We start from the raw sequence: 14,266 nt of genomic DNA on the forward strand, positions 1-14,266 counted from the left end.
CTACCAGAAAGACTAGAGTTTGAGTTGGCAGCCCTAGCCAACTGCCATTGGTCAATCTAAACCTGCCATCTACAGGGCAAACCCAGGAGATTTCACATTCACAGGCGCTGCCTGACTGCTGCTTTGAAGGCCTAGACGTTTGATACAAATATCTGAAATAAGTGGAACGTTTGGAAGTTTTAATTTGCCATTGATAACCTGTTTGTTTGACAGGCCTTAATTTGTTTGGTGTTAATAATTCAGGGGAGTAAAGTGGCGCGGTGCAGAGTAGATGGAACATCCTGACAGTCACACACACGCTCACTCTACAGCCTGATCAGAGGCTTTTACTGAGAGATAATCAAAAGATTAACAAACTCCTAATTCTCCTAAATCCCMGTTCTTTTTTTATTTGCTCCAGCAGAGAATCATATTAACCATCTCTGGAAGTTTATGAGGAGGCATTGGTGTTGCATGTACAATTTTTTTTAAATTACTTCCTCTTTCTCCTACTCTCTTTTCCTCAGTCAAAGGCAGGGAGTCTGCGGCCACCATAAGTATGAAGCGTGTCCCAGCTCAGCGGGTGTATAGCGGGCACATGAAGCTGGACAATGTGCCCTACAACCAGAATCTGGAGGACCCCACCAGCACAGAATTCAACAAGCTGGCAGACGACCTGGAAGAGATAGTGAGTTTGACCCCGGTTTAGGCTCAGATGCCATGTCCTGGTGATGTTCTGTTAAAAAAACAGTTTGAACAGATTTAGTTTTTCTATGGTGGTCATATGGTGACAGACAAAAGTGATGAGATGACAGACAGACATACGTAATTTCCAATCAGTTTCTTGCCTGCGTCAAAAGTTGAAATTCCTTGAACTTTTGATGGATAGATTGATGACTGGCCCAATACCCTCCTACCAAGTTAACCTCCACCCACAATACCTTTCTACCAAGTTAACCTCCACCCACAATACCTTTCTACCAAGTTAACCTCCACCCACAATACCCTTCTACCAAGTTAACCTCTGCCCACAATACCCTTCTACCAAGTTGACCTCTGCCCACAATACCCTTCTACCAAGTTGACCTCTGCCCACAATACCCTTCTTACCAAAGTTGAATTCCTTGAACCCTTCTGACCGATAGTTGTGACTCGCCCCAATACCTTCTACAAGTTAACCTCTGCCACACAATACCTTCTACCAAGTTGAACCTCTGCCCACAATACCTTCTACCAAGTTGACCTCTGCCCCACCAATACCCTTCTACCAAGTTGACCTCTGCCCACAATACCTTCTACCAGTGACCTGCCCAACAATACCCTTCTACCAAGTTGACCTCTGCCCACAATACCCTTCTACCAAGTTGACCTCTGCCACAATACCCTTCTACCAAGTTGACCTCTGCCCACAATACCCTTCTACCAAGTTGACCTCTGCCACAATACCTTCTACCAAGTTGACCTCGCCACAATACCCTTCTACCAAGTGACCTTGCCCACAATACCCTTCTACCAAGTTGACCTCTGCCCACATACCCTTCTACAAGTTGACCTCTGCCCACAACCCTTCTACCAAGTTGACCTCTGCCCACAATACCCTTCTACCAAGTTGACCTCTGCCCACAATACCCTTCTACCAAGTTGACCTCTGCCCACAATACCTTCTACCAAGTTGACCTCGCACAATACCCTTTAGGTCAGGTACGGTATTAAGTCAGGTGTCAGAGTTCAGAACTGACTGAGATTCAGTTTCTCTCTCTTGTAAGGTTTGTTGTACCTATCTGCCACAGCATTTTTTCTCCTGGTGGAAGGAGCTGGCTAAAGGCATATTTGTGGGGTGGACTGGAAGAGAGAACATCATCTAGTTACTCTGTTATTTCCAACATTTCCTTTCATGGAGTAATGGAGATGTGTGTATCGCCACTTGGGAACATGACAATGATAAACTGCTATTGCTAAAACCCCCGGTCAGTGTGGCATTGCTTTAGTATGTATGGCTGCATGAGTGACAATGTAAGGTATGTGTGAAAACCGAGGTGGTCTGAATGGAATTCTAGATGACTGTTCACTGAGCATTAATGTGACAACAGAGCACACCACCACCATTTTCTATCGCTCGTATGTTCAGTGCATCCTCTGGCCATGTATTGCAGATGCAGAGAGCAAAGTGTCATTATATGTTGGTGATTGGGTCTACAGTATATACAACTGAACTAACAAAGCCAATCAGACACCAACACACTATTGGCTCCACTGGCAAGACTAAAGAATACACAGAGTTGTTTTTTTTTTTTTTTTTTTGAGGGAACAATGTACCTCTCTGTATGTTGGAGGTGCTGTGTGGTTGACTTGGTAGTGTGGTTGACTTGGTAGTCTGCTGTTGCCTGCTGTAGAATATGGCATTTGTGCTTAGAAACAGCTTTGAATAAGGAAATCCACACTTAGGTTGTCACCAAAAATCCTAGAGACTTGATATTCCTTTTTTTAAAGCTGAGAATCACTAACTTTTATGCTTTAGGGATTTATTGAAATTATTTCAGAGGCAAGCAGGCCTTGAGGGTAGTTGTACATTTTCTGTAGAGTCCTTGAAATCCCAGCTGATGACCACTGATACACTTCGTCTCTCGTTTGAGCTCTGAAAACGGCAATGGGATCACATTCTACACTTCTGGGTTTAAATTCAGTGGATCACTCATTTTGCTCTCCTCTGAAATTTTTAATAGACTTTCTCCATTGTGGTCCATTAAAGTCTCCAGCRCATTTCTCGGTTCTCAATGTGGTCTTATCAGAGTTGATACAGATGAAGATCGTTCACTACTCTCTTCAGTCTGTTTCAGGGAGCTGAGGTGAGTTCAGCTACTCTGCCTTTATAATGTACCTTTTGGATTTAACATTTACCAGCCTGATAATTACATGTCCTCTACATGCGTTCTTATTCACAGTCTGAACTGGAGTTTAACACACACTATGAACAAGACAGCATGATTAGTAACAACACATGCTAGGATTCGATATCCAGTTTCTTTCTACATTTCTTTCACATAACTGTAGCTGAAGACACTCGTCCTCCATGGGATCTCCAATGGAAACCCTGTTATTCATGGCATGCAGGCAGTTTGAATGCAAGCATACACACTTGTTCTCAGGGGCCTTATTGCAGCCTCAGACAAACTTTTCTTTGTATCTAACTGGCCAATACCTGGAGCACTCCCAACACCATGGTAACCTTGATCAATTAAACCTTATATGGAGGATTCAGCTGAACTCTGAGGTCACGGCTCTCTATCTTCGCCATGGTAACAGCAAATGGGTTGTCAGGTAACCTAGTGAATGCTAATTTTTATGTTTGTCTTTTTTCACCAGCTTAAGATCAACTACAAACAAGTTGAGTTCCTCTCCAAGTACTACACCACATCTGTGGTGACGGCCTTCAGGTAGGAGAGCATTCTGGGATGTGGAGTTTCTGCATGCTGGTAATGTACAGTTGGCCATAAAGCTAGTCATGTGATCACTTTTTTTATTACATAATATGAATCTTTGAAAATGCTTATTGGATAAGTGTAATTTGGACAATGGAACGTCCATTGCAGCAACTCAAAACACCAGTTGTACCTGAGGAGAGGTTTAGTCAAACCTGCACTATAGAAACGTTGAAGTGCATGACTGAGTGATCCCTCTCTCTCTCTCTCTCCAGTGAGGGGGTGCTGGCCTACTACTGGACKCAGTTTGACATCCCGGCAACGGACCTGGAGATGCTGCCAGAGTTCTCTGAGGAGCGGGTCCTGGAGGTACTGTGGAATGGCATCAGGGAGCAGGGCAAACGCTCCGGCCAGAGCCTCCGCATCAGCCAAGTCACTGCCTCACGTGAGTTAGTAGTTAGTACAACCCAGTCAAGACCAAACCAGGGGGTGTAGTCTCTAGGGGGGGTTTATCTAGGGGCTTAGGGTTTAAACTAAGCAAGCAGTGACCAACCCTCCTCCTGGAGAGTTACCCTGAGTCCTGCAAGCTTCCACTTCAACCCAAATCCAACACCTATCATTCTACTAATTGGCTGCTCACCAGGACCTTGATCAGCTGAATGAGGGGTAACAGAATTGGTCACCAGGACCTTGATCAGCTGAATGAGGGGTAACAGAGTTGGATCAAAAGCCTGCACACCCAGTAGCTCTCCAGAAGGATGGTTGGCCTCCCCTCAACTAAAGAGTCGTGTTTAATGAAGAGAAATGTATTGTCTGAAGCAAGCCCCCTCTCTGTCTTCTTCCATAAGCATTCATATCTGATCTGATTTCTGCATTAATGGCTGTTCTATGCCAGCTAGATGTCTCTGACATGCCCTAATAAGATAACGTGGAGGTATAAGGGACGCCACTCTGTTTTCTATTGTATCAGAGATTGGACACTTTATGTAGTTTGGGTCTTCTAATTACATTACAGTAGTTGGCCCCTGGACTGCCCTCTAGCTCTCTGCCTGCCTGGCTCTAGCCATTATCATTATTCTAGCTTCTGTCTACTTCACATTGCATTGCAAATGGGTCACCTTATATTACTTAGTGGTTTTGCTCTCTTTAAAATGATTTCTGTTTATATGATTTGATGTGGCTGTCAGACAGAGATGTATCCCTGGGCTCCGCGGGGCGAGGGGACGTTAAACAACAGTCCAATATTATACGCCCATGCATCACTCTATCAGCTTCTCAGTTTTGGTAACACTTTCTTAACCCCCTTCCTCCCTCCTTAACTCTCATTTCCCCTTTCCCTCTCCTCCTTCATCTCTCCTTTTCTCTCTTCTCCCTCCCCCTCTTACTCCACCACTCTTCTGTCTCTCTCCCTCGCCCCCCTTCTCCTCCCCCCCTTTCTCTCCAGGCACAGACCCCAGGATGGCCCGGAACCCCAGAGCCGGTGAGTAAACCCACTGTCTCCCGTTTCAATCACATTTCGCTGTAATTTTCCACCCGCTAGTTGTTCACCCCGCTGCTGCCAGTCTGTGAGAATGCCTGCCCCGCTTGATACATAATGCTGCTGCTGCTCCGTTCATGAAGAGAATGAGAGCCCTGGCTATATAGTACATGAGTGGCCTACTGAATAAAAATGGATGTTGGCCTATTTCACTCGTCTTCTTTTACCCTCTGTGTTGAGGCGTAATCCTCAAACGATTTTGCGCATGTTCCATTTAATTTCAGATGAGAGTTGATAGTTGACATTGCATCAACAGATGACACTGGATGATGAACAGTGTAGTAGACATGGTATAAGATGTGTACATTTCTCCACACCATGATATGACATTTTGATTGATGCCATACAACACAGCTCAGCACAGCTCTTTTTCCCACTATGTTATCTGCCTTGGCGTTTGCACTTTTGGGACTAGCGAGTCAAAGTTTTTCCTTAGCATGTGAGCTGACCAGGGAAAACCCACAGCCTTGTTGGGCTACTGTATTTATATGTCTGTACATCTACTAATGTAATCTGTTATGCTGTTCATTTCCTGCCCATCAGATTACGAGTGTTTCTTCCGGTTGGAGGCTAACACCTTAGTTCAGAGCTTCCAGTCTCCAGGCTTTCCAGATCAGTACCCGGCCCAGTCCCGCTGCCAGTGGCAGATCAGAGCCCCGGAACAGAACGCCATCTCAGTCCGCTTCTCCKACTTTCACATAGAGGACGACTGCTCRGATGARTTTGTGTCCATCTACGACTCCCTCAGCCCGGATGAGTCCCAGGCCATCACTCAGTGAGTGCTCTCACAACCACTACTGTGATGATAAATAAATAATATGAATAATGCATAGATTTTTATTAGTGCTTTTCATGGACCCAAAGACTCTAGTACAGGGATAGTGATGAGAGAGGCTGAATCAGGCCAGTGTCTGTCATAATGCCACTATTCTCCACAGCCCAAGGAAATCTGTGACAAACTCCATCTTAATATCAGCAGTGATACACAGACAAGTGAATTAAATTGTAAGATTGCAAATTTGTGTGAGACATATTGTCTTTGTTCAATCGGAGGTGGTTACCTGGTGTCTAGGCTAGGTGTAATTGATAGGTTGTTGTGCTGCGAGAATGCGGGTTTGTTTCCAATCGATAACGCTATGTTAACAAAGGAAGCAGAAAGTCAACTTCAAACTTGCTTTCTTTCAGCACAAGAAATAATATATTCTTCATCCTACCAAGAAACATACTGAGTATACAAAACATTAGGAACATCTGCTCTTTCCATGACATAGAGGTGAAACCTATGATCACTTATTGATGTCACCTGTTAAACTACTCCAATCAGTGTAGATGAAGGGAGGAGACAGGTTAATGATTTTTAAGCCAAGTGAAACATGGATTGTGTGTGTGTGAATGGACAAGACAAAAAATGTAAGTGCTTTTGAACGGGGTATTGTAGTTGGTGCCAGGCGCACCGGGTTTGACTGTGTCAAGAACTGCAACGCTGCTGGATTTTTCACATTCAACAGTTTCCTGTGTGTATCAAGAATGGGCCACCATCCAAAGAACATCCAGTCAACTTGACGCAACTGTGGGAAGCATTGTAGCCAACATGGCCCAACATCTAAGGGCAAAAGTGGGCGGTAAAACTCAATATTAGGAATGTGTTCATAAAGTTTTGTACAGTCAGTGTATCCCACTTGTTTACAACCTTTTATTAATTTAGGGTCCAACCAAGACATGCATACTACCAGTACCAACATATGCTTACTTAATGAGGAAAGAAAGTAAAAGTGTGTCATGTAGTTTTCCAGGATTCCCAAGAGGGACCGGAACATCACTTTGTATTTGGCTAAGGTCCCCAGTGGGAATACGGTCGTTTTGGAAGTGTAGCGAATGCTGTGGACTTCATTCCTGTCACATCATTGGTGATTTTAGTAACTTGTTGGGATCCTGGTGCATTTAGCCCAGCACGTCGTCTTTCATTGTTAACATTGGGGACCTTCAGTGAGATTGAGTTGGCTCAGAAGGACCTCTCTTTTCCAATCTACCAGGGGTGCCACCCAGCAGCCATGCTGCTGTGTGTAATTGTGGTTGGTTGTCTGTGGACTCTTTTTGCGTCTCTCTCTTTCTCTCTCTTCCCCCCCACTGTGGCAACCTGAGTGCAAATCAGTGGGGGCTACACTGCAGGCAATTTCAAGTTCCAAACCCTTCGCCAAACAAATGCGGGTAGCCAGGCGCTGCATAATATTTTTATATTGCTGCTCAGCCTATCAGATTTATCCAAGGTGACACCAGGTTTGAGAGCCTTAATACAATCGTTTCTAATGGCAATACGTTGCTGCAGGTAGATGTAGTGCTGCTCTTGCAGCGTCATTCACACTTCTGTGGCTCCGGCCGCCGGCCCACGCTGCAGGAACGTTTCGCTAAAATACCTGTTTGACTTTGAAATGCTGTGTGTGTCTGAGCGGGCAGGGCTATTCTAGTTGATTTAATGCTTTTTGATATGTGGGTGCTCATCAGTTATTTAGACATTTCGCGTGTATTTAATGGGCTTATTTGGGTTTCTGATTCATGTGTTGTATTAAGTGTACTATGTCACTCTAACAACACAGTGTAGATGGTATACTGATGGTTTATGCCTTTCACGCCTGCACCACATTCTGTCACTGAATGAATTGAAGTCCCACACCTTGATCAGTGTTGCCCTGTCATTGGCTGACGTCTCCATTTCCTGTATGAATCTCCTCCTACAGCAAGTGTGGTCAGAGGCCTCCCAGCAATCCCCTGGAGGTGGTGTCGTCCAGTAACATCATGCTCATCAACCTTGTTACTGACAGCGCTGTCCAGAGGCCTGGCTTCAGTGCAGAGTACTCAATCATCCCCCTAACAACATGTAAGCTAACATCACACAGTCATCCCCTTACCAAGATGTACAACGACAATGCCAGTCAAACAGTCCATATTTTACTAAGTTAACATGATGAACACTCTAATGACCCAACTGTTGCCATTTTAGCCAAAAGTTGTGGAGGAGTCCTGAGTGATGCTCAGGGGAACTTCAGCTCTCCCCATTACCCCAGCTTCTATCCCCCAGCCCTGGACTGCAAGTGGACCATCGAGGTTGGTGATCCTGCATCATAGCCCCTTCTGTTACCCCCTCTCTCTGCTACCTCTCTATTTACCCCCTCACTCTCTGGTCCCGCTCTCTAGTCCCCTCTTTCCTGCACCATCCATAGCTCTGTATGAGGGGAATGCTGAGGCTGCAGAATGTCAGCCAGGCTGTTCAGTACCTCTTCCATCTTCATCTGTCCTATTGCTGCAGCAGCAGCCTTTAAGGTTGTGGGTCTGGGGGGAGGATGTGGGCTAGGTGTTCTTCCACAGTTACTGTAGGTTAAGTTCCAATTCCCTACACCTCCCACTTGGTCCCGTTCCCCTTGTGGATTTCAAATCATTGAATTGGTGTAAGCAGGCTCGAGAGACTTCCCACCATATTTCCTGCACCATTTATTTAGAATCTATGAGGAGGAAGGAACAAGTGCGTACCTCCAAGGYGCAGGGCAAAGGGGCGGAGTGGTGGCATTTTCCAACTCTTAAGACTCACATGAACACAACCCTGTCTCAGGTCCCTGCAGGGAAGCAGGTACGTGTCAAGTTCACCATGTTCCGTATGAAGGAGCCGAGAGTGGACGTCAGGGTGTGTCACAAAGACTACATAGAGGTCATGGACACCAAGTAAGAATTGTCCTCTACTTACTGGAGCTCTATAGAACAGTATGACTTCATTGTTTTTCACAGGATAAAGGAAATGTGTTCTCTGCTTTAAACCATGACATCCCATTGACATACAATGTCAGTATTTCCACTCAAAGAAACGTTGTGTGCTTTGTGTTAGATACTGTGGGGAGATGTCTTCTCTGGCCCTTACCAGTACCACCAGCTCTCTGGTTGTGATGTTCCACTCTGACGAGTCCTTCACAGACAAAGGCTTCCAGGCTCAGTACAACACATACGATCCTTCCAACCGTGAGTAGTTTCTCTATGGTGTTTATATATGACTCTGGATTGTATGACACTTCCTATGAATGTGCAACCATTTTATGGTACTGTTTTCAAACCCCTCTTACTGTCCATGGCAACTGATATGGGAGTGGTGGTGCTATTGAAGTGAAAGTTGCTATATGACAGAGTAATCGTCACTATAACAACTGAACTAGTGCCCCAAACCCAGTGGCACGCTGACTGACACTCAGTCAGACGGTTCAATGATGGAGGTTTACAGACTGCAGCTCTGACATCACAGGTCCACCAATCACCATGGGAGCGTGTTTATTGTCTGTTTTATCAGGCAGGAGTACTTCTAGTCTCCGTCTCAGTCCCCTCCACCCTCTGTGGTGCTTATCTCTCAGAGTTTGGGCCATAATGGATTTCTAATTGCTTTGATCAATAGGGATGAGCAGATGGCAACAAGACGGATAGACCGGATATACACTGTGATTCCCTCACACTCCTTCTGTCACTCGCTCTCCATCTTTCTCTCTCCTCCCTCACTTTCATTCGCCTCCTCCCCCCCGTCTCCCTCCTTCCTTCCTCATTCCCTCCATTCTGTTACTGTGTGCAGCTTGCCCCAACCAGTTTGCCTGTGGCTCTGGGTTCTGTATCAAGAAGGAGCTGCATTGTGATGGCTGGAACGACTGTGGGGACATGAGTGATGAAATGAACTGCAGTAAGTAGACTCTGGCCTCGCTTGGCCTCACCTTTCCCTCAATCCTCACTCCCCTTCTTCCCTCAACCCTCCCTCCCTCACTCCCCTTCTTCTCTCCCTCACTGCACCTCAATCCTCCCTTCCTCACTTTCCCTCAACCCTCCCTCACTGCACCTCAACCCTCCCTCCCTTCCTCACTGCACCTCAACCCTCTCTTCCCCTCACTCCCCCTCACCCCTCCCCTTACCCCCCTTCACATACTTCCCACTCCCCTCACATTCATGTGTGTGTGCATGTCTGTGTAATAGAAGCCTCTGACACTAGACATTTCCTCTTGCTATTTTCAGAATGTGAAAAGGACCAGTTTGCCTGTGACAACGGGATGTGCAAGCCCAAGTACTGGGTGTGTGACCGTGTCAATGACTGCGGTGACGAGAGTGATGAGAAGCACTGCAGTGAGTAGCCTCCTAGTCGGCCAGACCCCCTCTATCTATGTAATGCCAGTCTGCAGGCTATACGGCCCGCTAATGCCATGCTAATTGTGCTAACATTAAAGGCGCTAATCGATGGACACTGGCTCCTAGCTCAGCTGTGTGTGGTCATTACTTTATCAGTAATGTGGCTTGTTGGAAGCCTTGCCCAATTTGCTCAGCCTCTGTCAAGACTCTTAAACATGTATAATGCATTCAGCCTTTCAAAGCACAGAGCGGGGGAGGGATGGAGGGAGAACAAGAGTCCAGTCTGGCCACATCAGTAAATCTCTTTCCCTTCCTCCCCCCCAGGCTGTGCTAAGAATGAGTGGAGGTGTGGTGACGGGACTTGTTTGCCTCAGGATGTGGTGTGTGACACTAAGACGGACTGTGTGGACGGGAGTGACGAGGCTTCCTGTACCGTCTGTAAGTCAACACACACCAGACTCCTCACCCATTACGTGACAGGACACACCTCTCTGTTGACATACATTAGCTATGTTTATGCTACTGCACACACCTCTCCTTACATGAAAACCCTGTCACTCCTTTTCAATCTCAGTTTTGTGGATAAAGTGGGATGTTAGACTAGACCGTCTCAATCAATACAGCCAATCAATGTAAACCACAGCACCATCACTGTGTATGGTGCACTGCATTCTAATGCCTAACTGATTGGAGTGTCTTTTTCATCAAACCTGGCCTAACACTGAAATAGGTTTATGAAAAATCTCTTGATGGGTTTTGACTTAAAAAAAAAAAGTTTTTATCCACCTCTCTCTCTCTGTGCAGCTCCTGGTATCTGCTCTGACTTCAGCTTTAAGTGTAAGAACGAGGCGTGTGTGAACAAGGTGAACGCTGAGTGTGACCGGGTCAAAGACTGCACCGACGAATCAGACGAGGAGGGCTGCGGTAAGACAAGACAACCCAGCAGCAAGCTCTTTCATTCCTCCTCTCATTTACGTCTTCACTCGCTTCCTATTCTCTGGGCATCTCTCTCTGTCTTTGTAAAAACATCCATGAGTTAGCATGTAGTTTTAGAACTCCTGTTTGATGCAAAAACCTCGACTAGCACATGAAACCAGTTGTAAACTCATCATTGTCACTCCTAACAGTGAGCTACAGGACAGCAGAGTAGTGGGGCTGGGATAACGTATGACTGGCTGCTTGTCTACAGAACACCAAACAAGCCGGAGGGCCTCCATCCAGCACTTTTTTATTTATTTGATTCTTTGGAGAACTATTGACGTCTGTGTGAATATTTTTGTGTTTTTCCTTTCCTACAAGCCTCGGGGCCTGGCAGTGTTTTTTTTGATAAGCTAATATATCGGTACCTTATTATAATTCCAATGAGCCGCGCGGTTCAGCTCCAAGGCTACGGTGTCAAGTTGAAGTTATTTTCTCCTTCTTTTCTCTCTGTTCATTAATGCTCGTATTCCTCTCCTCCATTCCGCCATACTTCCCAACAGACTGTGGCATCCGGCCATATAAGCTTAACCGTATTGTGGGCGGGGAGAATGCGCAGCTGGGGGAGTGGCCCTGGCAGGTGAGCCTGCACTTCCAGACCCGTGGGCATGTGTGTGGCGCGTCAATCATCTCCAACCGCTGGCTCCTGTCTGCCGCCCACTGCTTCAAGACCATCAGCCCTGAGTGAGGTCCACATACACAACACTGCTCTCCCTGCTCCTCCTTTCTCCCTTCTTCTCTGTTCCTCCTGCTTCTCTGCAGATTGTCCTTCCTATTGTTTCAAATGTCCTCCCTTCATCCCTCCCTCCGCCTCGCTTTTGTTCTCTATGCCTCTTTTTTTGGGTCTGTCTATCCCATCATGCCTGTGGGTAGTTTATGGCTTCTCTACTCTACTGAAGCTTCTCTCCTTGACTTCTTCTTTCAAGATCTCCAGCCCTGCATGTGTACATGGCACCCCTCACACCTCTTCTGGTTTCTGATTCACAGACAGATCGTCCCATCTCTGCTTCTGAAGCCTCCATCTCCCACCTCCCTCTGCTTCTGAAGCCTCCATCTCCCACCTCCCTCTACTCTGCTTTCAAACATCTTTTTTTGTCCTTCTTTCCCACGCCCGGGGGTAGTTTATGGCCACTCTGCTGTCTTTCATCTACTTCACTGAGTTAACTTAGTTTGTTGGTGCCCCATTCTCGTTATTATTATTATTATTATTCATTATTCCAGAGGACATCGTTTTAGGGAACCTGTTCGTTCATTTAATACTAAGGGCTCTTCAATCTGTAAAGCTGAAGAGTTCCAGGTTCCACAATAGAAATGTAAAGGTATTGAGCCAACATGTGCAGCGTTTACCATGAATGCGTTCTCCACTAAAGTGGGAACATTGAAATGTAAAGGCAATCACGCTGTAAAGCTGAATTTCCTCGATGCGGATTGAACAGAGCCCTAAGAGACGTGAGTATGATGGGTAAACGGTGCTTTACACAACACAGGAGAGTTTTGATCCACAGCACAAGGACTGAGAAATTACCCCCTGATTATACTGTTTAGAGAGATGCTTCAGGGCCACATTTGCATCAAAGCAGCTTTATAGTGTATATACTAATGTGTGTAATTATCTGGGCTCCCAGTAGGTGGAGCACTAGCCCTGCACTAGAATGTGATCCAGCACCGCTGTGTTGGGATGGATGTGGTCTTTTCCATTTAGAGCCAGCCACTGTAGGAGATGATGTAGCTGTGCACTGCAGTGGTTTCATGAACAGTACAGAGATTTACAGAGCTCTGCTGCTAGCATTGGTTCCCCTCACAATCACACAGTCAGCTTGGAAGAGAAACGGCTTCCTTTCTGTTTACAGACAACATTCTCTTATTCTGTGGAGAAGCTCTATAGGAGTAGCTCAAGCCCATATCCTATAGCAGCAGTAGGCAATCTTAGACTCAATATTACACGGCTGATTCAATCAATTGAGTCTTTATTAAAGACTAATTAGTTCCTTATTTGAATCAGGTGTGTTCCTGCTTTGGCCGGAGCAAAAGCCTGCCACCACACTGGCCCCTTTCAGATAAGACTGCCAGCCCTTGGCCCTGTAGGCTGGTTAACATACCCACAATCAATTATATCTACTCCTGTACTTTGTAAAAAAACACTTTCAAGTGAAATTTCAAAGGCAGAGAGGTCAGCAGAATAACTGAATAATGGTGCCCTCTCTCCTCATCTCCTCCTCTAGAAACCACGTGGCCTCCAACTGGCAGACGTACAGTGGCATGCAGGACCAGTATAAGCAGGATACTGTTCAGAGAAGCTTGGTGAAGACCATTATCACCCACCCAGACTACAACCAGATGACTTATGACTACGACATCGCCCTGCTGGAGCTGAGCCAGCCGCTGGAGTTCACCAACACCATCCACCCCATCTGCCTACCCGCACGCTCCCACCTCTTCCCTGCTGGCATGTCCTGTTGGGTTACAGGCTGGGGCACGCTCCGCGAAGGAGGTGGGGGGTCATATAGTTACACTATTGTTTTATAGACCTAGGTCATATACAATACATATGTTGAATCATTTCAAATGCTAATGTTGCAATTGATTTAGTGCATGGGGTCAAAGTTAACATACATTTACTTCTATTTTATGCTACAGAACTGGGTCATACTAGGGATGGCCATTTGAAATGTTTTTCCTGTTCGAGTACAAACATCATTATTTTTTGTACTGGAGTACTCAAATAAAATAAAGTATATTAGAATACACTACAGAAAAATATGTGCGCATTTATCTATATGCCAACAGCGTGCAAAAATGCCTAATTTATCATAACCTTTACAGATAACATGTTCTAATTGCTAAATTGCCCCATATTTCCTAGTATATTCAGTGAATAAAAAAACAAGTGCCATTTGAGAATCATTCATTGAAACCATCATGAGCTGCTCGGTTTTGGCGGGGTCACTCCCAGCTTCGCCTAGCAGTGGCACAATGTAAAAGATAAATCAAGTGCATAAGGAAATAATCTTACTGCGTTTTCTAAATGCAGATCTAAAATGATTCTTATAGTCTGATGCCGAGCAGAAATTACTATGTGCTTCAGTTGCGCTTCTTCACTCTGAGAATTCACCAACTGGCATTCTATCAGCAGACAGCACTCTGACTGATTTGTAGCTACTTTTCTCTGGTAAAATGCAAGATTTAACTTCAAACAAAACATTAGATTAAG

General features: G+C 45.6%; 1 protein-coding gene across 1 annotated transcript in view; it reads left to right on the top strand.

The window, feature by feature from the left end:
- Positions 1-14,266, top strand: part of LOC111958965 (suppressor of tumorigenicity 14 protein homolog) — a 35,929-nt gene that overhangs the window by 16,097 nt on the left and 5,566 nt on the right. The window contains exons 3-17 of the mRNA XM_024146878.2: positions 507-667; positions 3,343-3,413; positions 3,674-3,843; positions 4,843-4,878; positions 5,479-5,710; positions 7,671-7,810; positions 7,934-8,037; positions 8,540-8,649; positions 8,810-8,940; positions 9,536-9,640; positions 9,967-10,074; positions 10,402-10,515; positions 10,882-11,001; positions 11,559-11,739; positions 13,278-13,546. Of these exons, the coding sequence (XP_024002646.1) occupies positions 507-667; positions 3,343-3,413; positions 3,674-3,843; positions 4,843-4,878; positions 5,479-5,710; positions 7,671-7,810; positions 7,934-8,037; positions 8,540-8,649; positions 8,810-8,940; positions 9,536-9,640; positions 9,967-10,074; positions 10,402-10,515; positions 10,882-11,001; positions 11,559-11,739; positions 13,278-13,546 (2,052 nt within the window). The remainder of the gene's footprint in view (positions 1-506; positions 668-3,342; positions 3,414-3,673; positions 3,844-4,842; positions 4,879-5,478; positions 5,711-7,670; positions 7,811-7,933; positions 8,038-8,539; positions 8,650-8,809; positions 8,941-9,535; positions 9,641-9,966; positions 10,075-10,401; positions 10,516-10,881; positions 11,002-11,558; positions 11,740-13,277; positions 13,547-14,266) is intronic.

The sequence above is a fragment of the Salvelinus sp. IW2-2015 genome, unplaced genomic scaffold (assembly GCF_002910315.2).
Source record: "Salvelinus sp. IW2-2015 unplaced genomic scaffold, ASM291031v2 Un_scaffold16593, whole genome shotgun sequence".
NCBI lineage: Eukaryota > Metazoa > Chordata > Actinopteri > Salmoniformes > Salmonidae > Salvelinus > Salvelinus sp. IW2-2015.